This window comes from Suncus etruscus, chromosome 14 (assembly GCF_024139225.1).
Source record: "Suncus etruscus isolate mSunEtr1 chromosome 14, mSunEtr1.pri.cur, whole genome shotgun sequence".
In the NCBI taxonomy this organism is placed as follows: Eukaryota; Metazoa; Chordata; class Mammalia; order Eulipotyphla; family Soricidae; genus Suncus; species Suncus etruscus.
Genome location: NC_064861.1, coordinates 10946247 through 10973021, shown reverse-complemented (window position 1 = coordinate 10973021; position 26775 = coordinate 10946247). Strand labels below are relative to the sequence as shown.

The window sequence follows — 26775 nt, the reverse complement described above, 5'->3', positions numbered from 1 at the left end:
CAAAATCCAAAAAAAAAAAAAAATAGCAATAACATATTTGCATGAAATATATGCTTTAAAATTTGGCTAAAATTTTAACTCCTCAGAATGATATGAGAAAAAATTCTATTTTAGAGAATTTTCTGTCATAGAAATAATAAAATTTTCAAGCTATATATAACATTAAAGTTTTTTATTTCAAATAGTTTTTTATACTCATTGATCAAATAAGCATCCTCAAATATTTTATATTTTAAAACTCAAGCTGGTGCAATAGTAGAGTGTGTAAGGTGCTTGCCTTGCACATGGCTGAGCCAGATTTGATTTCCTAGCATCCCATATGGTCCCCAGAGTCAACCAGGAATGATTTATTTTTTAATATCTTTATTTAAACACCTTGATTACAAACATGATTATGGTTGGGTTTCAGTCATGCATAGAACATCCCCCTTCACCAGTACAACATTCCCATCCCCAATGTCCCAAATCTCCCTCCTCCTACCCCATCCCCGCCTGTACTCTAGACAGGCTTTCTACTTCCCTCATTCTTTCTCACTGTTAGAATAATTCTCAATGTAGTTATTTCTCTAACTACACTCATCACTCTTTGTGGTGAGCTTCATGAAGTGAGGAATGACTTCTAAGTACAGAGCCAGGAGTAATCCCTTAGCACTTCTGGGTATGACCCACCCAACCCAAAAATAAAATACTAGTTGAATTACTTAGAATGAAAAATGAATCAATTGGAGGCCAAAGAGATGATATAGGTGGATGTTGAGGAGAGAGAGCTATGATATAGAGAAAAGGGAGAGAGAGAAATGATATAGAGTAAAGGTTCTTGGGCTGACTCTAGTCTGATCTCTCTCATTGGAGTGAGTCCTACCAGGAGTGATCCCTGAGCACAGAACTAGGAGCTAATCCTGAACACTGCCACATGTGGCCCTCAAATGCAAGGAAACAAAACAAACAAAAACAATCTTTCCAATGATCAATAAAATGACTGAATTTGTCATCTTATGTTGATTCTCTCATTTTTATCTCTAAGTGAAATCCTCTGGTTTAGTGACAGTTGGGATTTTGGTGAGTAGCTGGCAACCCAGAGATGCCAGGCAAATAATAAACTTAGTAACTGCTGACTGAATGAATAAAACATGTTTCCTAGAACAACTTCCAAATCCCAAAAGTTAAAGATGCTCCTCTATTCAGTGCATCCAAGACTAAGACCCTATGTTGGAATATTTAGGTGTTCATTCTGTGTGTTGGCCATCAAATGAAATAATTTCATCTATCACACATGCATTATGCTACATGTTTTCAATAAATTTACATGTATATGTTTTACATACACATACATACACACTGTTTAAAACAATGAGTACAGTGGCCCAGTGCATAATAAATATTCCTATGTACATGTGTGTTGTGCATTTATGATGGCCCATGAGGCAATTATCATGATACAAACAAGAAATTAAAAAGATCAAGTAAATAGTTCACTTAGCCTTCATCATCAGGATCTCAGATAAACAGAATTTGGGTTCTATATGTGGCTGTTCAGAAAAATAATTAAGTTCTGGACTGGAAAGACTGTACAGCAGATAAGGCACTTCCCTCTCACATCACCAACTCAGGTTTGATGCATTCCTAAGCCCTGCTAGGAATGAGCACAGATGCCAGAGGCAGTCCTGAGCACTACAGTGTAACCAACAATTAAAAAAAGAGAAAATTGTATTCCTGAGGAGGATTCAGAGAAGTTGTTTTTCAGTGAAACAAGCTGGGAGAGAGATGAGTCCTTTGGTGTATGCAAAAATATGCAAAGTAGTCTACCAATGGTCCCTGACTCCTGAGGGTTCCTACAGTATTCCCAAGTCTAACTGGGGATACTCAATAAAGACCAGAGAATACCCTTCCAGAAAAAGGAGGATATTCTACTTGGCTACCTGAGTAAGTCCCCAAGTTATAAATAAAAGTTTGCATTTTTCTTAAGAGGGGATCTCTAGCTTTCTTCAGTGTTCATCTCATACCTTTTGCTTTAGCCCAAACACACCCTCTTCCAATCCTGAACATTCTATTTCTAGCCCTAATTCAAGGTGAAGGATGTTATAAAATAGGGTGTTAGAGGGCACACAGGTCATTTATTTGTATTCGACTGATAATGGTTGGCACTGACCTTGCAGTGATTCTTTTGTAAAGACAAATGAATAACTTCTTGAAAACTTAATTTTTATTAGAGAATCTATCCCAAGTGTGGAAAATTTAAAACCGTTCTATTTATCAAAACTGGCTAAACAATAAGCTTATTGAGAGAAAAAAATAAAAAATGAACAATAAATACCTCTATTTAATATTCTTCATTCTGAGATAGTTTTAAGATCCATGAAAGTAAATCCATTTTGTTAAATAATAATTAAGAAATAATTCTCACACGCAGTTTACTGTGTTCACACTCATACATACATATAAAAGTTAGAAAGCTTGTCTCAGAAACATATAATGACTATACATAACACTAGGAAACAAAGTCTGAGTAAAAATTTTAATTCAACAACATTTCTCTATTTTTTAAATCATGTTTATTATTTTAAGGTTGGTTCACAGTGGAGATTAGCTTCAGGCTTATCATACAGTCAGTGCCTAGAATTAACTTCATCCAATCCCAAAATACAGTAAAACTGACTCATTCATACACTCAAAGTTCAGTTACCATTCCACCATTCATTGCCTGTGGCTTTTGTTTCCCTTGTAATGGCAATGGTGCAAGAAGATTGTGAAAAGGTATAACCAAGAGGCTTCTATGTGTAATACCATTTCTTCAAGTATTCAGAGAGCAGTTCAACTGCCTGCCCTATACATTAGAAAATGACACGTGTGACATTACGTCTAAGGCGAGGCACATGGCTCCCGGTAGGAAGGTCATGAAATTGCACGTCATGGTGTATGATGAGGATTTACAGCATTCTAGAATCTTCACAACTCTGCCCTGGTTAGTGAAGGCATAGGAAGGGAAAGGTCTGATTCCTCAACTCAGCTGTCAAACACAGGATTCCAAAGAACAAATAAATAAAACAGATGCTCAAACATGCTAGTGCAAATGCTCAGTAAACAGAATGACACAAGAAAAAATAAAAAAAAAAACTCGAAAGTTGCCAATGAATAAAGGTTTCAGCTGTCAGACCCTGATTTTTGTGTCTGTGACTTGCATCCCAACTCTCCAATGAATACTGTGATGGCCCAGGTCAGCCGCCTGGTGCAGAGGGGACGGCAGCCCTGAAAAGCATTTTCACGAACAAGTCAGGCCATTTGTCCTTGGCTTCAGTAGCTCGTGGCAAATGGGATGGGTTTTAACTAAGGCCTTAAACCTCTCAGTCAAGGTATCAGTGGAGAGAATTGCAAATGTTCTGAGTTGGCACCTCTGTAACATTAATGGAAGGAAGATGAGTTTTTGAAAAGTTGTAACTTTGGAAGTAGTAAAATGACTGAAAATGATAGCATAGAAAAGTTACCAAATGCCAAACAAACAAACAAACAAACAAAAATTTTGAATAAAGGCCCAGTTTAAAGATACTAAGTAAGCAATAATCATTAGTGTTCTGAGGAAAGTTAGAGGTTTGTCTAGATTATGTATTCAACATATTGAGACTTATTAATATGAAAGAGGCAAAACTACAAAATTCTTCCAGAATTAAATCATAAATGCTAGGTCTGGTAAGAGAAAAGTCAAATGTGAAACCAATCCATCCTTTTCCTTAATAGCATACAAACTTCCCTGCCCCCCCCAGAAGCATACAGTCTTTAAGAAAAGAAAAAAACACATTAAAAACATTAAAATTAGAAAAAGGTACAAAACGAAAACTGGTGCCACTTCTCTTTCCATTTTACTCTTCTGCATTCATTCAGCTTTGAAGAAAAAGTGGGAGAAAGATTCTGAGTTCAAAAACGATTAAATTCTAGAAAAGAAATATTTCAACAATTGATCCTACACACACACACACACACACACACACACACACACACACACAGAGCACCCCTTCTAAGAGAAATAATTCCACACACACACATACACACAACCCTGTTAAGAGAAATCCTTCCTTATCTGGGACACACAAATAGCAGGATTTCAAACTACAGACTGACCTGGTCACTTACTCGATTTAAATAATTAAGGCTTCAAAAAGGTTCAATGCCCAAACTCTCTGCATCAGTACTGAAATAAAAATACAGCTTTGTTTGTTTAGCTTTGTGCTTTGTACAGCCACCTTAATTCCACAGAATTTCATTAGTGAGATTTTCGGAGGGAGTGTTAGAATGGTTTACTGACATCTGACATTTTTAGTTGTTGGTTAGACTAAATTATAGTGACAGAAACTCAGTGACTGAACAGGTATGTTTCTCTTTCTGGGGAATGGGCTCATTTCACCTTCTTTTCATGTTTAACATGACCATTTCTTTTGTACTTGCCATTGAGGATCCCGTTATGGTAATGTCCATTAACGGTGCTTTGCTTATTTCTAGACCACAGACTCGTGACTTTCCTGAAGATAAATTTTGTCACCCAGGACAAGAGGAAATAACACAAGGCAGCACCCAGCAAAAGCACAAAGGCAATATCTAGTAAAAAGTATTGACAGAAAGAAATCTGGTGCACGGCAGAACGCAAGTGACGGGCTCCGTTATGACGCAAGATGTAATCAATCCAGTAGATGGTCCTGTTGACTGGGTGGCCCGGCTGATCCTTGTGGATTTCTGACAGCTTCTGGGCTCTCTGACGGTAGCTACAAAGTGGAAAGAGAAAAACAAACAAACAAACAACAGAGGGATCATATAGACACAGGCTTGATGTCAAGATATTCTAAAAAAATGGGGATATGGGGCTCGAGCACATACAGTGGATAGGGTATTTGCCTTGTATGCATCTGGGCCAGGTTCAATCTCCATTGGGTCCCCTAAACCTGCAAGGAGTAATTTATGAGTGCAGAATCTGGAGTAAACCCTGCGCACTGTTGGGTGTGACCGAAAAATGGGGGAATATAGTTTAGAAGAGCACATGCTTTGCATATATTATAAGGCCTGGGGTTCTATTTCCAGTCCCACCAGTAACATCACACACAGAGAGAAAAACAAAAAAGCAAAACAAATAAACTGAAGGAAATAATAGCCCAACTACCTTTTCTCAAGAGGTACTAAGTGCTTGTACTGAGAACTTTAAACGAACTAGACAAGTTAACTCAAAAGGAAGGAAGGAAGGAAGGAAGGAAGGAAGGAAGGAAGGAAGGAAGGAAGGAAGGAAGGAAGGAAGGAAGGAAGGAAGGAAGGAAGGAAGGAAGGAAGGAAGGAGGAAGGAAGGAAGGAAGGAGGGAAGGAAGGAAGGAAGGAAGGAAGGAAGGAGGAAGGAGGAAGGAAGGAAGGAAGGAAGGAAGGAAGGAAGGAAGGAAGAAGGAAGGAAGGAAGGAAGGAGGAGGAAGGAAGGAAGGAAGGAGGAAGGAAGGAAGGAAGGGAAGGAAGGAAGGAAGGAAGGAGGGAAGGAAGGAAGGAGAGAAAGAGACAGAAAGAGAAAGAAAAAAGAAGAAGAAAGAAGAGAAAGAAGAAAGAAGAAAGAAAGAAAGAAAAAGAAAGAAAGAAAGAAAGAAGAAGAAAAGAAAGAAAGAAAGAAGAAAGAAAGAAAGAAAGAAAGAAAAGAAAGAAAGAAAGAAAGAAAGAAAGAGAAAAGATAAGAAGAAAAGAAGAAAGAAGAAAGAAGAAAGGAGAGGAGAGGGGGAGAGAGAGAGAGAGAGATGAGAGAGGAGAGAGAGAGAGAGAGAGAGAGAGAGAGAGGGCCACAAAGCCAGAGAGACTATGCAGTGTGATCAGATCACAAAGTTGAGATTCCGGTTGCGGTTTCGCTGCCTCCAAAACCTGCCTCCAGACTATGTTCTGCCACCTCTCCTCCACACAAGGAATCTTTCTTTCCTTTAGTTCAGGAACACTGTTCACCAGAGACTCAACCAAGAGGCTGAGTGAGTTTATCAGGTAGAAATGTCCTTAATGGTATATGTCTATGGTCCTGGTTGAACCTGAACACCCTAAAGAAATATCTTGATTCATGGATTTAAAAATAATAATCATAGGGGCTGGAGCAATACTGCAATGGTAGGGTAATGGTAGGGTGTTTGCCTTGCATGCAGCTGACCCAGAACAGATCTAGGTTCGATCCCCAGCCTCCCATATGGTCCTCCAAGCCAGGAGCAATTTCTGAACACATAGCCAGGGTTAACCTCTGAACATCACTGGGTGTGGCCCAAAAAACAAAACAAAACAAAACAATCATAGTAATAGGGTGGTTGATAGTACAGCAGTTAGGGTTCTTTGTCAGACTGAATTTGATCTCCAAGCACTATGAGAGCTGCCTGAGTGCAGCCTTGTAGGTCAGATATCCACCAGAGACTACCAGCCCCAACTGCACAGGACAAAGGGCACATGTTTCCCGACTCTGAGAGCTATGTTTGATCCCTTTGGGCAACTTAATGAGGCTCTCCAGAGTTCAAGGGACTGATTTCTATAAAATAGACAGTGACAACTGAGAAGTATGTGGAATGTGAGTATGAAAATGAGAAAAAGAATAGAAAAGTGGATAACGTATGTGAAGAACCTAATGCTATTCCCATGGCAATATCTCCCTCCATTTGGAAAATCCTGGTACAATACCCTTCCAAAAATAACTGTAGTTTTTTATTTTTCATTTCCATACAAGGGCCCAGAGAGATAGTGCAGAAATTGCACTTGTCTAGCTTGGGTTCAATCCCAGAGACCCTGCATGGTCCCTTGAGTCCTGCCAGGAATCATCCCTGAGTTCAAAACCAGAAGCATCCCAAATGTTTATACCCAGGGGTGCAAAGAACATCCTTAGAATTGTTGAGTTCACAGTCTAGTAGCAGTGATGGCCTATAAGCAATGTGCTATTGTTCTAGAATGTGTGTGTTCCATCTGCTTTGATAGGAACTGGATTCTTACCTGGGATTATTGATGACGCTGACCAGAGCTTCATAGAGCTCCCCTTCAGTGACAGTCTTCCACTCCAGCAAGATCCCCATGCCTTTGGCCTGGACCCGAGTCATTGTATCATAATGGTCTCCGAAGAGTGGGATTCCCACCACGGGTACACCATGGTACATGGTTTCAAAAATACTATTCAAACCTCCATGGCTCAGGAAGGCTTTAATATTTGAGTGCCCTAAAGAAGACAATTGGGAGGGCAAAAAAAAAAAAGAGAAAAGAGTGTGCAGTATTGTGTATGACTCCAAAAAGACATTTTCTATTAGTTTCTTAAATGTAAAAACTAAGCTGGAGATAGTACAGGGGCTAAATATTTATCTTAACTATGGTCAACACAGATTTGAGCCTCAGTACCACATGGTCCCTTGAGTATGTGGGTAGCAAGCCCAAAACAGTCAGCAGTCGCTCCTAAGCACTGCCAAGGAGTGGCCCAAATCCCCTAAATCCATATATTTCGGAGATAGAATTTCTCTTGTTCTATATTGAATAAATTGTTATAAAAATATTACCTTATTTGTATATATCAATTAATAAACATATTTCAGAAGCTCAAATTGATAGCGTTAAGGTTCACATTCCAATTTTCTCCATAAAACAAGTGTCTACTGACTGATAACATCAATTTAAATCACCAGTAATGGGTGGAGAGTCAAAGAAAGCAAAAAAGACTCAAAAACAACAGGGTACAAGCAATTTCTATTCAAGCATCTGTCGATTCAAAAGTCAAGCAATTATGGATCATCTATCAGGGTTAAGGTTCTTGTCTCTCACTCAGCCCACCCCAGTTCAGTCCCAGCCCACAGGGGCCCCCAAATCCATCTCTCTTGATATACACCTTTACCCGCATTAATAAAAAAAACAAACAACTCTTCTGTAAAAACACGTAACACACAAAGTTAGATTCCAGAATACCCTGAGTATTTAAAATGTTTATCAGACACTGGAGATATGGTCCAATGGCAAGAAGTTTGTCTTGCACAGAGTCAACCTGGGTTTGATCTTTTTTTTTTTTTTTTGGTTTTTGGGGCCACACCCATTTGATGCTCAAGGATTACTCCTGGCTAAGCGCTCAGAAATTGCCTCTGGCTTGGGGAGACCATATGGGACGCCAGGGATCGAACCACAGTCCTTCCTTGGCTAGCGCTTGCAAGGCAGACAACTTACCTCTAGCGCCACCTCACCGGCCCCGACCTGGGTTTGATCTTGGCATCCCACATGGTTCCCTGAGTACTGCCAGAGTAATTCCCGAGTACAGAGCTATGAGTTAAGCCCTGAAAATTGAGAGTGTGACTCTATAACTAAAACTACAACCAAAGTGCTGAGCCAAGGAACTATATCTAGTATGTAGAATTTTATGCAACTCATTTATCTGCCATCTAGATGGCATAATGACTGTTATCATAAGCTCCCCACAGGATTACACCAGCCACTGACTACATGGGCTCAAGGAAAATCCAAAGTCAGCTACAAACCCACACACTACAGACTTACCCAAGAGGTCATTTTGTGGTAACCATTCAATGAGCTTCGTGTTGTTCCCTAGATTCTTTGGTTTGGTTCCAGAAAACCTAAAACATACACCAACACAATCTTGAAACATCAGACTTCACTTCTGGTGCATTGGGTTCTGAGGCTAGATCATGCTGATTAAAATAAAGGCAAGGCCAACTTGGCTGAGAGTCTTAAGAAATTCAGGCTCTAGTAACAACAGTATCTGATGGTTCTGATTGAAAAAAGTAAAACACTTTGGTTCTAGAAATACCTAGAAATACTCTGGTCCTAGAAATCATCCTGCCTTTGTTCCCTGAAGAAGAAACCTGGGTTCCACATCCTGAGCTCCAGTCCTGATAACCGATGGAGCCTGTGGGTGGGCAGACAATGCTCAAAGAAATTCAAAGGGTTTTCCCTAGCTTTTCCCTAGTTAAAAGAGCTGTGTGGCATAAAGGGCATTATTGAGACCATTTTCTGTCTTGGATTTTTGAAAGAAAATAACATCAAGATGCTAAACCACTACAGGGCAATAATCTGAATTGAACGAACTTTCCAAACTGTCCAAAATAAAAAGCATAGGAGTTATTTCTGATATCAAATCTAAGAGAAGGAAAACAATAAGGGAAAAGACCCTAATGGCAAAATAAATTGTGTATACACTGCATGGCTCATCCAGGAGAAGCTAAACTGATATTTACATGGTGGTTATAATGGCAAAATCCCTATTACTTGGGGCCCTGAAAGACAGTTTCCTCTACTTAAGGCAGGAACCATGGGAACAACTCTTCTTTGCCATATCCCAAGCATCCAGCAGTGGTGGTACCTTCTCAGTGAATACACACCAATAAAATGGTTGGATCTTGAAACTCTGGAGATAGCCAAGAGAGAAGCAAGTTAATCTACTGGACTGCTTAAATCAGCACTAAATGTCCAATCACTCTGTTTTTAAAGACTGAGTATATTGGATAAATGAATAGCATCTGGGTAAGTTGGATCTGGGAAGGGTCTATGAAATATTTTTCATTCCACTTATCAATAATTATCCCATTCCCAAGTCAATTTAAAAAGTATATACAGGGGCTAAAGAGATAGTACAATGGGTAAGGCTGGTCTGGGCCTGACCCATGGTTCCCCTTATCCCTACCAGAAGTGACCATGAACAAAGAGATGTTGCCCAAAACCAAAACTAATAAAGGAATATTTCATAATGCATGAGATGACAACAAAAGATTAGTTTTAAAAGGATGATAAATAAGAATTAATGAGGGAACTCTAATGCATTGGGAGTGATAATGTCATAATGCATCCTACCTTCTTTAGCTAATGGAGACATTATAGGTTACATGTCTCATTATACTTCACAGAACCTCATACTTCAGTCCCAAGATTTCAATATTAACTAAAGAAGTCAGGTCTCCTGATAATCTTGTGAGACACCAGAGGAATTTACTCAGACCTACAGGCTGAGCAAGGGGCCCCTGAAAATCTGTAGTGCAGATCCTGTTGCCTTACCTCCAAATCACTTTCTGGGGCAATCTCCCCAGAGCTCCGGCCAGCTTGAGGGCAATGTCTTCTGACAGATACTTGACTCCAGCTCCAAAGGATACCAAGACAAAGCCATGTTCCTTAGCACTATTCACCCACCATTCAAGATCCTGTAAATCAAAACAGCAGTAATGAATATCCAAGTTCTAGAAAACACTTACAAAACTCAACAACAAACAATCCATCATTTACTGGGAAGAAAAGAGAAACACACTTCTCTAGTGAAGACATAGTTAACTTGTGTAAAAGAAAGTATTTATGATTGCTAATTATAGAGGAAGGTCAAATCAAAAATGACAATAGTGGTACCATCTCACACTAATGAAAATATCTAAATGGAAAAGGTCCAAAATAACCAAGGTTTGTGGGGACATGAAAAAAAGGGGGTGATCACTCACCTCACGTGGGAATGATTTCTGAGTGTAGGAAAGGAAGAAGGAAGGAAGGAAGGAAGGAAGGAAGGAAGGAAGGAAGGAAGGAAGGAAGGAAGGAAGGAAGGAAGGAAGGAAGGAAGGAAGGAAGGAAGGAAGGAAGGAAGGAAGAAGGAAGGAAGAAGAAAGAAAGGAAAAGAAAGAAAGAAAGAAGAAAGAAAGAAAAGAAAGAAAGAAAGAAGAAAGAAAGAAAGAAAGAAAGAAGAAAGAAAGAAAGAAAGAAAGAAAGAAAGAAGAAAGAAAAAAGAAAGAAAGAAAGAAAAAGACAGGTTTAGAGAGATGGAACAGAGGTGGTTAAGGTGCCTACCTTGCAAACTACCAACTCCAGTTTTATCTCCATAAACATATATCCTGAGCGTGGCCAGGAGTAAGCCCTGGGCACCATTGAGTATGCCGCCAAAACAAAATTCACAAAGTTTAAAAAAAATGAACAGATCTATCATATTTTCTAACAATTCTCCTTGGTCTCTATCCTAATAAGTCAAAAGACACTAACTGTAATAGATCTCTGCCAACCTATGTTCATTGAGGTGCAACTACACAAAATATCCAGGGCTTGAATAAAGGGGGGCGCGTTTGACCTCAGCAAACACTGTCATAACAAGCTAAGCCCCGTGTTTATGCCTCTATGTCTCTGGAGCTGAGAGTTGCTGTGTCCTGCTTCAAACCCCACTTCGAAAAGCTATGCATTGCAAAACGTGCTCATTGTAGCCATTAATCCAGACATCACCACTGATTAAAAAATCAGCTCAAATCATTTTATGTATTTTTGTTTTGCGGGTTAAAGTTTTTTTAATCTACTATTTACAGTTGCGTGGGGGTCACGAAAAATGTTTTCTTATTCCTAGGGTTTGTTTATTTTTTAATCTCAAGGCCATGGCTTTTATGTGGTGCTTATCTTTATTGTTGGAGTGCTCACTGGATATTTTATTTGACACTTCTTTTTGTAGTGTTGTGGTGTTTCACCTTCTTTTTCCCCTTCCTCTAGAAGGACTCCGCCCATTTTTGGCGTATTTGATTTTTAGCCCAGTTTATTACTTTTCTCTTCTTCAAACAAAACCACATAACTTGATCTAGTCCTGCCTCCCAGTTAGAGGGGGAAATAAGACCAAACAGGTGTAAGACCACTAAGTAGTAAGCTAGACACAGAGGGGACCACTTATTCTAGCAGCCCCGAAGGTGAGGGAGGAGGATATGGTTAAGTAGGATGGGAACGGAGATGGGAATTCCCCTAATTTTATGTTAATATGTACCTAAAATATTATTGTCAACAATATGTAAGCCACTATGATCAAAATAAAAATTATATTAAAAAAAGAAAATAATTGAGAAGCACTGTTCTAAATGAAGTAAGTCAGTTCGCAGAGATGACGAAACACAGACTCTGTTTGCTGGAGGTCTTGTGTTCAATATATGGTATATCATATAGCATCACAATGGTAGCCCAGGTGTCTCCTAAGCCCTGTAGAAATGATTCTGATGGCCTTTTAGCACCACCATACCTGAGCACTATTGTAATGTCCAGATAAAGTACTGAAGTCCAGGCCCACAGCAATAGCCACTGGGCATACAGACACTGCTGCTGACAATTTTTTTTAAAAGATTTAGCTATTGTTGCTGAACACTTTGGACATGGTAAGAAACTATGTGATTTCCTTGTAAATACAAGATTTGTTTTTACAATCTATGTTAACTGAAATAAAGTTTAGCAGGTTTTTAATTTGTTAAAATCAATAAGAAACAACAGAAAAATCCATTGCTAATGATCTAGAGGGGTGTCAAATGCGCGGCCCACGGGTGGCAAACGGCCCTCCCTACCACATTTTGTGGCCCTGCCCTTGTTATATGATTAAAAAAGAGAAAGAACTTGCTAATAGCTTGCAAGATCCATGGAGCTAATCCATTTAGCTAATCCATATTCAGTCACTGAGTTTGAATATTTTTATAATGTTTCTCTAATTCCCACCCAACAGAAAAAGCTCAAAAGCTCTCCAATGAGACATCCAGGACCTCCCTTACTGGGTGGAGTTGTTAACTTCTCAGACTTATGCTTATAATTGCAGCAGAGATGAGGGCCCAGAAAAAATTAAAATATAGAGGATGATTCTCAAATTGCAGGAGCTATTTCTTTCACAGGAAGAATACCTCTTTTCCCTCCCCAGAGGGAGGATTTGCACTGAGAAAGAAAATAGTTCAGCTACATTCTGATTTACTTCTTCCACTATACCCACACCTGTCATTTTGGTAAGGCATCTCTTGGAACAAATCTTTATCAAAGACACAGATATGCATTTTTCAGGATAAAAATAAAGTCAAGCACTTTGAGGACCTCAAAATACCATTGCAAAGAAAGTAAATGAATGCCCACTGCCTAGATATCCACCTTAGTAAAACCTAGGGCAGACATGCTGGAGTAATATGTAGAGGACAGATGCCACGAGAAGACTGCAAGATATAGAGTCGAGACAGGAAAGGAAACCAATGGCTATGCATAGTTTCTCCCTTCAGAAAGCATTGTACAAAATGGTCTCTAAAATAATGTCCCCACCCCATCTCACTGCCTGCCCCCTTTACCAAGGATGTCACATGTGCTGCAATTTTAATGGATTCTCTCTGGGGATTCAAAGGAAGAAGAAACAAGAAAAAAATAATGAAAACTTTTTTGATAAAAAAACCCTGATAGCATTCAGGGGTTACTCCTGACTTTGTACTAGGAAATTACTCCTGGCAGGCTCAAGGGACCATGTGGGATGCCAGGGATCAAACCTGGGTCAGCTGCATGCAAGGCCCTACCAGCTGTGCTATTGATCTGGCCCCTGACGCAAATTTTTAATTGTATGTAAACTCTTAAACCAGGCTTAGTTAAATATTGGGGGGGGGTGTTGGGCCACACCTGGTGATGCTCAGAGGCTACTCCTGGCTATGTGCTCAGAAATCACTCCTGGCTTGGGGGGACCATATAAAATGCCGGGAATCAAACCAGGTCCATCCTGTATTGGCCATGTGCAAGGTAAATGCCCTACTTGCTGTGCCACCACTCCGGCCCCAAAAATGCTTTATCCTCAAATAATTGATCTCTTACGGGTCAATTCTCTAAAAATAAAACTCTAAGATCAATGCCATTTGCAAAGAGTTAACCATTGAAATACTAAGCTTTATGGTCATAATGTGATTTAAAATTTTTTCCAAGAACTTAAAAGTACTTTTAAGGACTTTGCCTCTCATAGGACTCTGCAGCAAATTACTTCTTCATTTTCCTTTGTGCTACAGGATAAAAATGAAGTCCATAAATCTTACTTTCTTGTTTTTTTTTCCAGCCACAGACACTAACCATAACAAGCCAATTTTTAAGTATGTGACTTTTATTGACATGTAAGAGAGTAGAGAAAATTATTATTGATTATGGGATCAAAAGCATTCACTGTTTTCAGAATAGATCGCTTGGCTCAGAGGAAGAGTGAGGTTGATTGGCCTCATCTCAAAAGTGCCAGGGTGATGATATGAAACATCTTTCCTGGGCTGGGGGAGGAAGAGGAAGTGGTTTCCATGGACACTGGCTGCTCCTGGATACACCCTCTGACCTGATAGTCACCAATCACCACCTTAAATTCTCAAAATACTTCCCATGATTGGTTGAATCTCTTTTCTTGGAAATACTCAGGGGCTACTCCTGATTCTGAGCTCAGAGATATCTCCTGGCTGTGCTCTGGGAACCTATTGTGTATAGAATCACAGGGAGGTTGGAGGTGTGCCTTGCACACAGCTGAACTGGGTTCAAACTCCAGCATCCCGTGTGGTTCCCAAAGCTGACAAAAGTAATTTCTGAGAAGAGTCAGGAGTAAACTCTGAACACTGCCAGGGTGGCTCCCAAACTAATAATAATTAGTCGTAGTAGTATATGATTATACTACTACTAATAATAGTAATTATTATATGATTTGTATAGTTATAATACCTGGGAACCAGGTAATAATAATTGGTATTATTATTAAAAATAATTATACATAAGTAATGATAATGATCTTATTAATAATAATAGGTACTGGTGAGGTAGTACAGCTGGTGAAGTGCTTGCCTTGCATGCGGGTAACCCAGGTTCCTGCATGGTATATATTCCCCTAAGTCCTACAGGGAGTGATCCCTGAGAAAGAGACTGGAGTAAGCCCTGAGCACTGTCCGGTGTGCCTCAATAAAACAAAATAAAAACGACAATAATAGTAGTGTGGTTAGAGCCCCCATTAAAATAAATTATAATAAAAAGTTAAAAAGATCAAATAATGACGTACAGAGTGCTTGTAGGCAAACTCCAATGGAGGGCCAGAGCAATAGCACAGCAGGTAAGGGACTTGCTTTGTACACGGCTGCCTCTGGTTCAATCTCCTATATCCCAATGGCTCTGAGCCTACCAGAAGTGATCCCTAAGCACAGAACCAGAAGTAAGTCTTGAGCACTGCTGTGTAACAACAACAACAACAACAACAAACTGACCAAGAGAAACCCCCTATGGCGGTGTTCTGGTATTTGGGAGGGGAAAATCTTGACTCATGAACCCCTGAAGTCCCAAGAAAGGAGGTGAGAGGGCCCATGGAAAGTACAGAACAGTAACACATCTAAGCATGTGAAAGAGCAGCAGAACAATAGAAAGACACAGAAATATTTGCAATCTACAGAAGATAGAATTCATATATAAATCAAAGCAGTGGAGAAGGGGATAAAAGTATCCCTGGAAGAGGCAAAAAGATCCCATTTACAAGAGGAGATCATTGTGCATCAATAGGAAAGATGGTTGAGCTCCTGTGGCTAGTCTATAAAACATGAATTCAAATGCTTTCAGTTTAATCTCTCTGTCATCTACATGGGACTCTATTCACGTCAACTTCTTATCCCTGAATTCACTTATCTGCTAAACTGCTGAGGTTCAAGAGATGAATGTTGGGACATTGTATGATAGAAACTTAACTATCGACAACATTTTAACTCTGTATCTCAGTGATTTAATAAAAATTAAAATTAAAAAATAAAAGGAAAAAGGAATTCTGAATAAAAAGTTGGGTGTTCTTTTTACATATTAAGCATTACTGTCCTGCGATTTATTGTCAACCTTTTGTTTGTATACTTTGGTAGAAGAATAAAATGTGTTTCCCAAACGTTCTCTGGAGTTTGGTCTTATTTAGAAAGCTCTTCCATTTTAAGATTACTTCAACAAAATGGTCCCCACTTTCTACTATATTATCCCTCTTCACCCCCAACTTTCTTATTTTGAGTTTTAAACTCTCATAATTTATTTTGTTGTTGTTGTTGTTGGAAAAGGTTAGGTTCGAACCATTTTTATTATTAGCCAGAGTTAGCTGGTCTTCTCAATATTACTAAATATTACTTTTCATCTCAGCTATTTTATGAGCACATATCTTCGTTGATTTATGACTTCTATTCAGTTTCACTAATCTGCCCATTCCTGTGACCATGTGAGAGTTTTACAACGTGTTCTTTCAGAATTTAGTTCAAAATTTGCAATGTTAGATTTCTTATTCCTTTTCAGTCTTGAGATTTGAACTATTGTTCCTGCAATGAATACATGTTAAGGACTCTGATGATGTTGATATACAAATAGTTCTACTTTCTGTGCAAGAGAAAGATAACTGTAGGTCTGAACAGATTAATATTCCGTGTCACATACAAAAATCAGTACTAGGTATTTAATTGACCGACACTGCCCAAACTGTACCACAAGGTGGCGCAGAGGAAAAGAATGGGATTTGAGCTGTGCCAAACCATCTCAGCCCCCAAACCCAGAGCTTAAATTCTGCTATTACCTGTTCATTGCTAAGGGAAGACCCCTATCATTTTCAACAAGCAAATTAAAGCAGAACTGTCTTTTTTGTTTTATTTTAATTGTCTTGACCAAAGATCAACGATTGCAAAAAACTAGCAACACACAGAAACAGTCCTTCCCCAGTTTCTATTAATGAGATTTCATTACTATACAATTAATCAGTTTAGACACTTACATTTGCTATACAATAACTACATACTTTTTGAGTGTACAACTTCATAGTCTAAATTTTAAAAGCAATCATTTTCCTTTAATTCTGTAAAATAGCTAAGTTGTGTAAAGTCCCTTAGGCAAAAGGAATATGAATAACAATGAAAATGATTAGCTACTGTGAACTCTATTTGCTGCTTTTTTATGTAAGAGACCAAGATATGCAGTGCCTTGGTGCTAATATAGGAAAATTTCCTACAGTGACTCACAGTGAGACATGTGGCACTCCATGCATTCTCATCTGGGTGAGTCTGGCAAAGGAGCCATTGTCTTGTGCCATGAGAGATGGAGTTAGAGAGAAGCTGAGAAATTAACCAGAATTCAATGGGAAAAGGTCTGTTCTCACAATGCAATTTTTCCATCATTTCACTGCAATTGTCTGAAAAAAACTAATGATGCTAGTATATATACATATATAACAATATATATAAAAGGGCCCGGAGAGATAGCACAGCGGTGTTTGCCTTGCAAGCAGCCGATCCAGGACCAAAGGTGGTTGGTTCGAATCCCGGTGTGCCTGCCAGGAGCTATTTCTGAGCAGACAGCCAGGAGTAACCCCTGAGCACCGTCGGGTGTGACCCAAAAGAAAAAAAAAAGAAAAACAATATATATAAAACAACTTAAAAGCAATGAAAAGCAAGCTCTTGAGATTTATAGAGAAGCCAACCATTGATAAACATAGTCCGATGACTTTCTACCTTACTACTGAGTTTCCTGAGATTTCCTGACAATTATAGACTCAATAACACTGAAAAAACATGAGATCTAAGTGCAGCCATCAAAGTTTGTCATGTACCTGTCAAGGTGGCAGGCGGAAGAATGGGATGATGGAGAAATTTGGGGGCATGACAACGTATGGGAGCACTGGTGATGGGAGTTGATGCTAGTGGTGGGATCAGTGTAGAAATATTATATACATGAAGTTCAACTATCAATAATTTTGTGAATCCTGGTTGTTAAATTAATTTTTAAAAAGAAAAAGAAAAAGTTATGAACAACAACAAAAATATAGATTTCCTGGCAATTGTGGCATCATAGGAAAATATATCCCATATCCCACCCAGTCTGCAAACAGTTTACAAGGACAGACTATACTGGCTCAGCTAGATCACCTATAGGCTGAATTCTGAAGCCACCTCAGTGAGAACAGACCTCAGAGGAGTTCAGTAACAATGCCAAATCTGTCCTGTTAGCAGAGGTAACCATCACCCACTCCTTGTCCAATTTCCTTTGTAAACTTGGAGAAAGCAAAGAGAAAGCTTCTTTGGGGAGTCCCATCCTCTAAGGGCAAAGAATGCCTGGACTGTGTGAGAATCATGCATAGAGAAATGATGGGCAAAGGACAGTGTGTTTGTGTGTGTGTATGTGTGTGTGTGTATGTGTGTGTATGTGTATGATCTCTTAGTATCTGGTTCCCAACACCTCTTCTACCACTTTGAAGAGAGCTCAATGTAAAGAAGATTCCACTTGAGTCAAGTGTAAAATCCTGCAAAATCCTGCAGTTAAGATAACATAGTACATGGTAAGGATCTGAATAGTTCAAAGGGGCTGCAGAGGTAAACCCAAGTGATAGGGCACATGCCTGATATATGCAAACCCCTAAATTCAAACTTAGTAACAGCTAAATCCACCTAGCACTGACAGGCATGTCCCCTTGGGCCCCTGAGCATCACTGTTCCTACCACATAATTGTGAGGCAAGGCATCACAGAGTGTTACCCCCTAAAAAAGATTTTTGAAAAATGGATGGAGCAGCCAGAGAGAAAATAGAGCAGGTAGGGCACTTGCCTTGCATGCACCTGACCTGGCACCCCAAACCCTGCAAGGAGTGATCACACTGCTCAATGTGGCCCCCAAACCCCAAATATAAAAATGTCTAGGGGCTGGAGAGGAGTAGACTCAGTGTGAGAGTCTGCTTAGAGGTGTAAAGGTCTGAGTTCAATCCTTGGCACAACATAAAAAGAGAAAAATAGAAATTGCTGGACATTTTGTCTGGGATATTTAACCAAGAGCTATGAATTGATGTGACCAAAATATCCAAAATGAGAATGAATCCACCATCTTTTGCTAATTTTTCTATAAGAGGATTAGATAACTAATTTACTATTTGCTGTGTGATATTAATCAGACCTCCTTTTTCACTCCAAAGCCCAACATTTGCATTTCTCAAATTACTGGAGCTTTGTCATTGCTTATTTTTTGCGAGGGGAAGGGTGGTGCCATAGGGACATCATAAAGATTAAGTGAGCTCAAATGTATTAGTGTAATTAGTCAGAAAAAGAGCATGCTATTATTTTCCCTGACTGGATTCTATCTACAGCAAGAAGAAAGTGTATGAACAGACCTTTTCTCTGATATTCTAGGACTCCATGTTGTCGAGTTTGCAGAATAAAACTGGTTTCAACAAAGACATAGGACAATCTCTCAAATGTTTTACATCCAGTATCAAACATATTGCCTGATTTTCAGAAGTCTAAAACAATTTTCCAGGTTTCTGAAAGTTATTTGAGCACCAGTGAACCTAAATGAAAAGAGAACCTAGCATTGATGTAATGACGTTTCTCTTTAAATATCACAGAAGATATTTTGATTGAACACAATAAACCCACTGGTGACTCCAACAAGCACTTAAATAGATATCTTAATTTCAACAGAAAATTGACAGTATCTTTTTTCCTTTCAAGGCATTTCATTGTCTGTCTATCACAATAACATTGCAAAGAAGTTAGCAGAATTTGAAGCCTTGAGTTGGCTTGGAAGCAGTTACGAAGGACATAAAACCTTCAAAAAATGGCACAATAGCTGGGATGTGCCAGGGAAAGGATTGTGGTGAAGTTTTGAGTCATAAAGACAAACCAAACAAAGAGATTAATATCTATCTGACCCCAAGAGAAAAATTAGTCTGAGAAAAGGATACATAAATTGTTCTTGTGTCGTAAAAGAATTGCAAAGGTTTGGGGAAAGAAAGAAGATCGTGGTGTGTGTGTTTGCAGCAGAGAATGAGAAAAGACTGGATCCTGAAACAAAGGGTAAGGTGCAAAAATGAGGCCTTCTGTACATCTAAGTAATGTGTTTTCTGTGTAGTGTGAGGATCAAACCTGGGCCAGGTACATATATACCAGCCATGCACCTTATCCACTGTTTAATCTCCAGAGCTGGGTACTCTATTAATTTTTGTTTATTTGGGGACCACACCTGGATGTGCTCATATCATACTCCTGGCTCTATGCTCAGGGATCACACCTGATGGAGCTCAGGTGACCATTTTTGGTTCTAGGGATCAAACCCCAGTTGAATGTATGCAAGAGGGTATGCTCTTTACTATTGCTTCAACACCAACTCTTACTAATTTTTATATCATAAGTTTCCTCCATACATGCCAGTCTTTGATGGACACATTTAACAGCAAATCCTTTCTATTAAAAATGCTGGCCACCTGTGGTAAATAATTAATCTGCAGAAATTACTCTAAGGAAATAAAGATTATTTATCAAAAGTGTAATTTATCACTAAAGATTGAAAATTGGGGTTCAGTATCTTTTCCCAACCACCTAGAAAGCAGAATTTCCAGTTTTTTAGATGTTTCAAGAACCTCATCTCTATCCTCCATCAAGTAGGACTGAGTCCACCCTTCTAACACAAGTCCCCAACTTGGAAATCTGTGTGGTTTCTCTGATGCATAGAATTCTTACAGTAGAAATCCTATATAATGGGACTTGAAGGTGAGGCTCTAAAATACAAACTGAAGTCATGTCACCTGCTCCTCCTCTTAGACAATGTGCCTTGACCCCCAATCACAGTGAGATTCAATCAACACAGCCAGAACTTCTCAGGCATCAGGATCTGTTGAGGTTATGGGAGCAGGTTAGTGTTCATCCCTCACTTGTGAATCTTCTTGTCTGAGGCCTTGGCTGGCATATGTGAGAGGTTCTGAGATATACTGACAGAACTGAACAAGAAAAAATAAATTAATCCCATCAAAAAATGGGGAGAAGAAATGAACAGATACTTTCTCAAAGAAGAAATACAAATAGCAAAAAGGCACACAAAAAATGGTCTACATCATTAATTATCAGGGAGATGCAAATCAAGACTACAATGAGGTATCTTCTCACACCCCAGAGACTGGCACACATCACAAAGAACAGAATAATCTGTGCTAGTGGGAATGTGGGGAGAAAGGAACTCTCATTCAGTGCTGGTGGGGATGCCATCTAGTCCAGCCTTTATAGAAAACAATATGGAGATTCCTCAAAAAACTGGATATTGAGCTCCCATCTGATCCACCTATACCACTCCTAGGGATATACCATAGGAACACAAAAATACAATTAAAAATGCCTTTTTCGGGCTGGTGAGGTGGCGCTGGAGGTAAGGTGTCTGCCTTGCAAGCACTAGCCAAGGAAGGACCACGGTTCGATCCCCCGGCATCCCATATGGTCCCCCCAAGCCAGGGGCAATTTCTAGGCGTTTAGCCAGGAGTAACTCCTGAGCATCAAACGGGTGTGGCCCGAAAAAAAAAAAAAGAAAAATGCCTTCTTCACACCTATATTCATTACAGTGCTATTTAAAATAACCAGACTCTAGAAACAACCAAGATGCCCTTCAACAGATGAATGACTAAAGAATTTGTGGTACAATACACAATGGAATATTATGCAGGCATCAGGAGAGATGAAGTCATGAAATTTTATTATACATGGATGTACATGGAATCTATTATGCTGAGTGAAATAAGTCAGAGGAAGAGAGATAGACAAAGAATAGTCTCACTTATCTATGGGATTTAAGAAAAATAAAGGACATTATTGTAATAATGCCCAGGGACAATAAAGATGAGAGCCAGAAGGACCGGCTCATACTATGAAACTCACCACAAAGAGTGATGAGTGCAGATAAAGAAATAACTACTGACAGGGGTCCTCAAACTTTTTAAACAGGGGGCCAGTTCACTGTCCCTCAGACCATTGGAGGGTCTGACTATAGTAAAAACAAAACTTATGAACGAATTCTTATGTACACTGCATATATCTTATTTTGCAATGAAGAAACAAAACAGATACAAATACAATATGTGGCCCGCGGGCCATAGTTTGAGGACCACTGAGTCTACACTAACAGCTATCATGACATTGTTGATGAGTGAGAGAAGTAGAATGCCTGGGTCAAATACAGGCAGGGGTTGGGGGAGGAGGGAAATGGGGGCAATGTTGGTGGGAATGTTGCACTAGTGAAAGGGGATATTCTTTTATGACTGAAACCCAACTACAGACATGTTTGTAATTATGGTGCTTAAATAAAGGTATTTAAAAAAAAGTAAAGTTTCAGAAAATATGGAAGGCTTTTTTATTTAAAAAAAAAAGAAAATAAAGAAACACTGGAAGAGCAGGTACAACAGAGAGAGTGCTTGGTTTGTGCACACGCATGACCAGGGTTCAACCCTCAGCACGTCATATGGCCTTCTGTCTCATGTGGCTCAAAAAAAAAAAAATCAGTAAGATGCCCAGGAATCAAGGAAAGAGTGAAGAGTCACAAACTATCTCTTACTCAGAGGTTCTTTAGCACATCCTGAAATGATTTCTTATAAGAAACTCAAATAATGTCTAAAAACATGGGATCCAAATAGCACTAATCCTGAACTACAAACTTACCCTCTCCACTCATATTTCAAAGGACAAAAGATCTACCTTGTATTTCCACCTCACCCAAATAATTATTTTAGAGCCATATTTGTATTTTAAGTAGACTGAAATAATACAAGAGGGGCCCTGAATTAATCTGAAAATATCTCATTCCACCCAGAATTTGGTAACAGTCAAGCAAGCTGTCCCTGGTCATTTAGCCCGAGCCAGACACTTGGCCATACTCAAGAACAAGACAGGGTTCCCTGGCCAAGTTCACAATCCAGGGCAGATCCAGCAGCTGTACCCCTTTATTCTCTCTCCTTGTTGAGAAAATGGAGAGATAAACAAAACACTCACTTCAAAGAAATATAGCCTCCATATTCTGTTGACAACTGGATTTCCCACAGTAATGGGATGACCAACAACTGAAAGCTGTGTGCTGAAATATCCCCAACCAATTTGAACCCCATTGTGAGTTGTATTCAATAAAGCAGGAAAGGTTTCTTAGTAACTCAAGAATTTCCTCAAGGAAGGGCCAGAGAGATAGCACAGCAGTAGGGCATTGGCCTTGCACGCAGCTGAACCAGGACGGACCTCAGTTCAATCCCTGGCATTCCATATGGTCTCCCAATCCAGGGGTGATTTCTGAGCATATAGCCAGAAGTCACCCCTGAGCATCACCAGGTGTGGCCCAAAAACAAAATAAAAACAACAACAACAACAACAACAACAACAACAACAAAGATTTTCCTTAAGGAAGTGGGGGAGGTCTCTTTCTTGACTGCATAAAAAACAGACTGCTGATCTTCCAAAAGCCTATAGGTGGATTTGGCTAATGCCAATCTAATGCTGTCTTAGAATTCTAAGTTAAGTGACTCAAAGAGACCTTCCAGATCAATGCCACTTCATCTAAATGCCTATAGGAATATACAGGAAGGGAAATAAAGACCAAAACAGAACTCAAGATCATGATTGGCTCAGTAGTTTACTGATATTTCCATTAGTTTTAATTATCTATTTAGCAGCACTTGACAGGAGTTTAGGGCCCAGGGGAAGACCTAAATTCTTGACTGGCTTTCACAGTTGGGAGTGTCTATGAAGACCAGAAAGTGTGGCGCCTATCTCTTTCCCTCCATCCCAATCCATTTTTAGATAATCTGGTTCTACTTGGCAGGAGGTCCAGGTCCTCTTATACAGCAAAACCAAAGACCCACAGGACACACACAAGCAGTAGTGCATTGACCCTTAGAGGCATCTGGGGACAAGAATTTCTACCCAGGGCAAATTCATGCAGAACCACGGTTTACTAACTGTGATCTCCCAGGTCTGAACTCGTATAAAGGCAATTTACAAAACTCACTCTCTGCTTGGCTAGAGAACAGTATAATATGGATAAAAGCAAGAGGCTAGATAAGGTCAATAAAGAGTATAGAAATGAAGGATAAATGTCAGAATACTGTTTGGGGTGGTTACGCCTCTATCTCCCTTGGGGCACATCTCAGACATAAGCAGCACCCTGCATTTCATTCCTAACAAAGGAGTCAATTTGATGGCAATGTAATCAGGTTTTTTCCAATCTTCAATATTACTGCACCGATATCATTATTTCCCACTAATGTAATTTTGCTAACAGAAAAGTCTGCAACAGAAGAAAATCTGAATAAAAACAGTCCCAAGTTTGCTTTTTTCACCCGTTTCTTCTGATCCCAATTCCAAGGCTCTTTTCATTAGCTTTACTACCTGGTTCGAATCAGTATTTGGTATGCTTAGAAGTCTTACTCAAAGAATCCATACTCAGCATTCAAGTTTCAATATAATTTGAATATTATTATTAATTCAATAACATTATTAAATTATATAATAATATAATTCAAGTTTCAATATAGTTTGTTTTTCACATATTTTTTTCTCTTAAAATTTGGGTTGGAGAGAGCTTTCTGTGAACGTGGCCAAGGGAAGCCCATCTTATTCTTGGTTATGACCTACTGTCTGGCATGTATGAAATGACAAGTGACATTGCTCGGCTATTACCAGACTCGGGGTGCAATAAGATTCTTGCAAATTAATTCAGGGACCCTCTCGTATTATTTCAGTCCACTTCATACGTAAACATGGTTCTAAGAATTATTGGGGGAGGTAGAAATACCAGGAAGATCTTTCATCCACTGAAGTATGAATGGGGGGGAGGGGGAGACAGAGAGAGAGAGAGAGAGACAGAGAGAGAGACAGAGACAAAGACAGAGAGACAGAGACAGAGAGAGAAAGAGAGAGAAAGAGAGAGAGAGAAAGAGAGAGAGAGAGAGAGAAAAAGAGAGACAGAGAGACAGAGAAGAGGGTTTCAAGCACTTAATTGCATGTGAAACACCCAGTTTGATTCCTTGGTACTACATATGGGCCTGTGAGCAGTGCCAGGAGTGAACCCTAAGAAGAGAGCCAGGAGTTAAGTCCTATGCATCCCCCAGGTATGATGCAATGCTTCCCTGTCCCAAGGCCACAGTATGCCTATATTTCCCTCCCTACTACAACATGAAGTCACAGAGACTTTATTTAAATAACATTGTTCTCCTCTACAGTGGTATTGCTCTCTAAGTTCAAAGGTCCTTTAAGATCAGACCAAATACACTTTCTGGGCCCATCTTTGATTATAAAACTTTCAGAAATCCTTCTTTCTCTTTTGGGTTATTTTATTTTATTTATTTTTGAGTTTGGGGACCACACCTGACAGCGCTCAAGAGTTACTCCTGGCTCTGTGATCATAAATCGCTCCTAGCAGGCTCGGGGGACCTCATGTGATGCCAGGGATTGAACCTGGAAGTTTGCATGCAAGACAAACTCCCTACTGCTCTGCTATCTCTCCGGCCCCAGTGTTAGTATTTTAAATGTTATGGCACAAGCACAAACTTGTGATAAGACTACACAGATTATCATCTCCTTTAGAACAGTATGAATTCAATGACTTAGTCAAAATACATACTTTCTCTCTGTATACTCTCTCACTCACTCACTCAAAACTTTTCTTGTTTGGCTAAACCCATCAATTTATATATGTGATTATTCCATATATATATATATGTGTGTGTGTGTGTGTGTGTGTGTGTGTGTGTGTGTGTGTGTGTGTGTGTGTGTGTGTGTGTGACTCTTACCAAAATCCATGTACATTCAACAAAATCTTGTTGGCACAGGTGGGTAAATTTAGGATAATCAAAGTTTTCCATTAATTTTCTAGGTCTATTATGAATCAATTATTATAATTAAATAATTAAAATAATTAAAATAATACTGGAGATACTGGAAGACCCTAGTTGGGAATACTAACATTGTTACCAGGATCAGCCATAAGGGAGTTACTGTCCCTTTTAAGAGTAAAGACATAATTTACCAGACACACCTTGTAATTGCTGCTGGGGGCAGTTGGCCCAGTGGGTATATAAGAGTATATAAAATCGCCTTTTTGTTTGCCTCTCCCTTAATTATACCCTGTTTCTAACCCTCTCTTGTTGGGGTTTTGATTGGCCCTGACAGAGGAGGCCCAAGAAAATCCACATTATGGCATATATACCTCTAAGAGAGAGATAGATGGAAAACAAGTCCTTCCCTGTGTTTAACCTTCCTCAAGTTCACATAAAATGGAAAGGAGATGCCAGAGGTTTTCCTGCTAAAGGAGAAAGAACCATGCATGGCTCAAGAAAAAGTTTAGGATAATTCTAAGACAATGTCTTCTCCATTGGTAAAAAAATGATCTTCATTGGGAAAAAATTCAGGAAGTAAACTTGCCAAGGGCTCACATGCTTTCAAGATACATGTGGTTATTTGATTACATGACTCTAAAGGAAAACATGTCTGCCGATCATCCACTAGATTGAAAATCTGGACAAGCCTTCATTCCTCCCAATCCCTAAATCTCCAATGAGCAGCCCCAGAAGAGAAGTGCAGAAGGAACAGAGGCAGGATTAACTGTAATCCAGATTAATTAATTAACTCTAATTCCAGACTCAAGCACAGAAAGTTTTGTTTTGTTTTTTTTTGGTTTTTTTTTTTTTTTTGGTTTTTGGGCCACACCCAGCGATGCTCAGGGGTTACTCCTGGCTGTCTGCTCAGAAATAGCTCCTGGCAGGCACGGGGGACCATATGGGACACTGGGATTCGAACCAACCACCTTTGGTCCTGGATCGGCTGCTTGCAAGGCAAACGCCACTGAAGCACAGAAAGTTTTAAAAGGATCTTTCAGATGGGCAAATTTAGCATAGTAGAGAGGAAGATGCAAAGGGAAGAGACATGTCTGGGGCAAAGGGAAAAAATTGCATGTTCAACTAGAAACCAGTAGATAGGCAGAAGTCACAGAACAGAAGGGGACTCTTGGAACATACATGAATATAAATACACAAATTGTTAAAATGAATAACTGTCAGAATAAAAGCACCTGTGTTAAATTCCCAGACTTACTATGTAGCCTGACTGTGGTCTCAGTTTTCCCTGGGAACCGTGCCTTAGATAAGTGTTGAAGTTTTTGGCCTACACCAATTAAGATATGTTCCAGTCAACATCCAAGGAAAAGGGAAATAAAAGAGAACATAATCTTCCCATTACTCACAGGCTTCTCAAGTAATTGTCCCCTCTTCCAAATGCCTAGGGCA

The 26775-nt window shown here is 39.4% G+C and overlaps 1 protein-coding gene across 1 annotated transcript in view; it reads right to left on the bottom strand.

Annotated features, from left to right (window-relative positions):
• Positions 1-2397: 2397 nt before the first annotated feature.
• Positions 2398-26775, bottom strand: part of UGT8 (UDP glycosyltransferase 8) — an 80124-nt gene continuing 55746 nt past the window's right edge. The window contains exons 3-6 of the mRNA XM_049786912.1: positions 10012-10154; positions 8500-8576; positions 6967-7186; positions 2398-4751 (exon numbers count right to left, since the gene is read on the bottom strand). Of these exons, the coding sequence (XP_049642869.1) occupies positions 4388-4751; positions 6967-7186; positions 8500-8576; positions 10012-10154 (804 nt within the window). The 3' untranslated portion in view covers positions 2398-4387. The remainder of the gene's footprint in view (positions 4752-6966; positions 7187-8499; positions 8577-10011; positions 10155-26775) is intronic.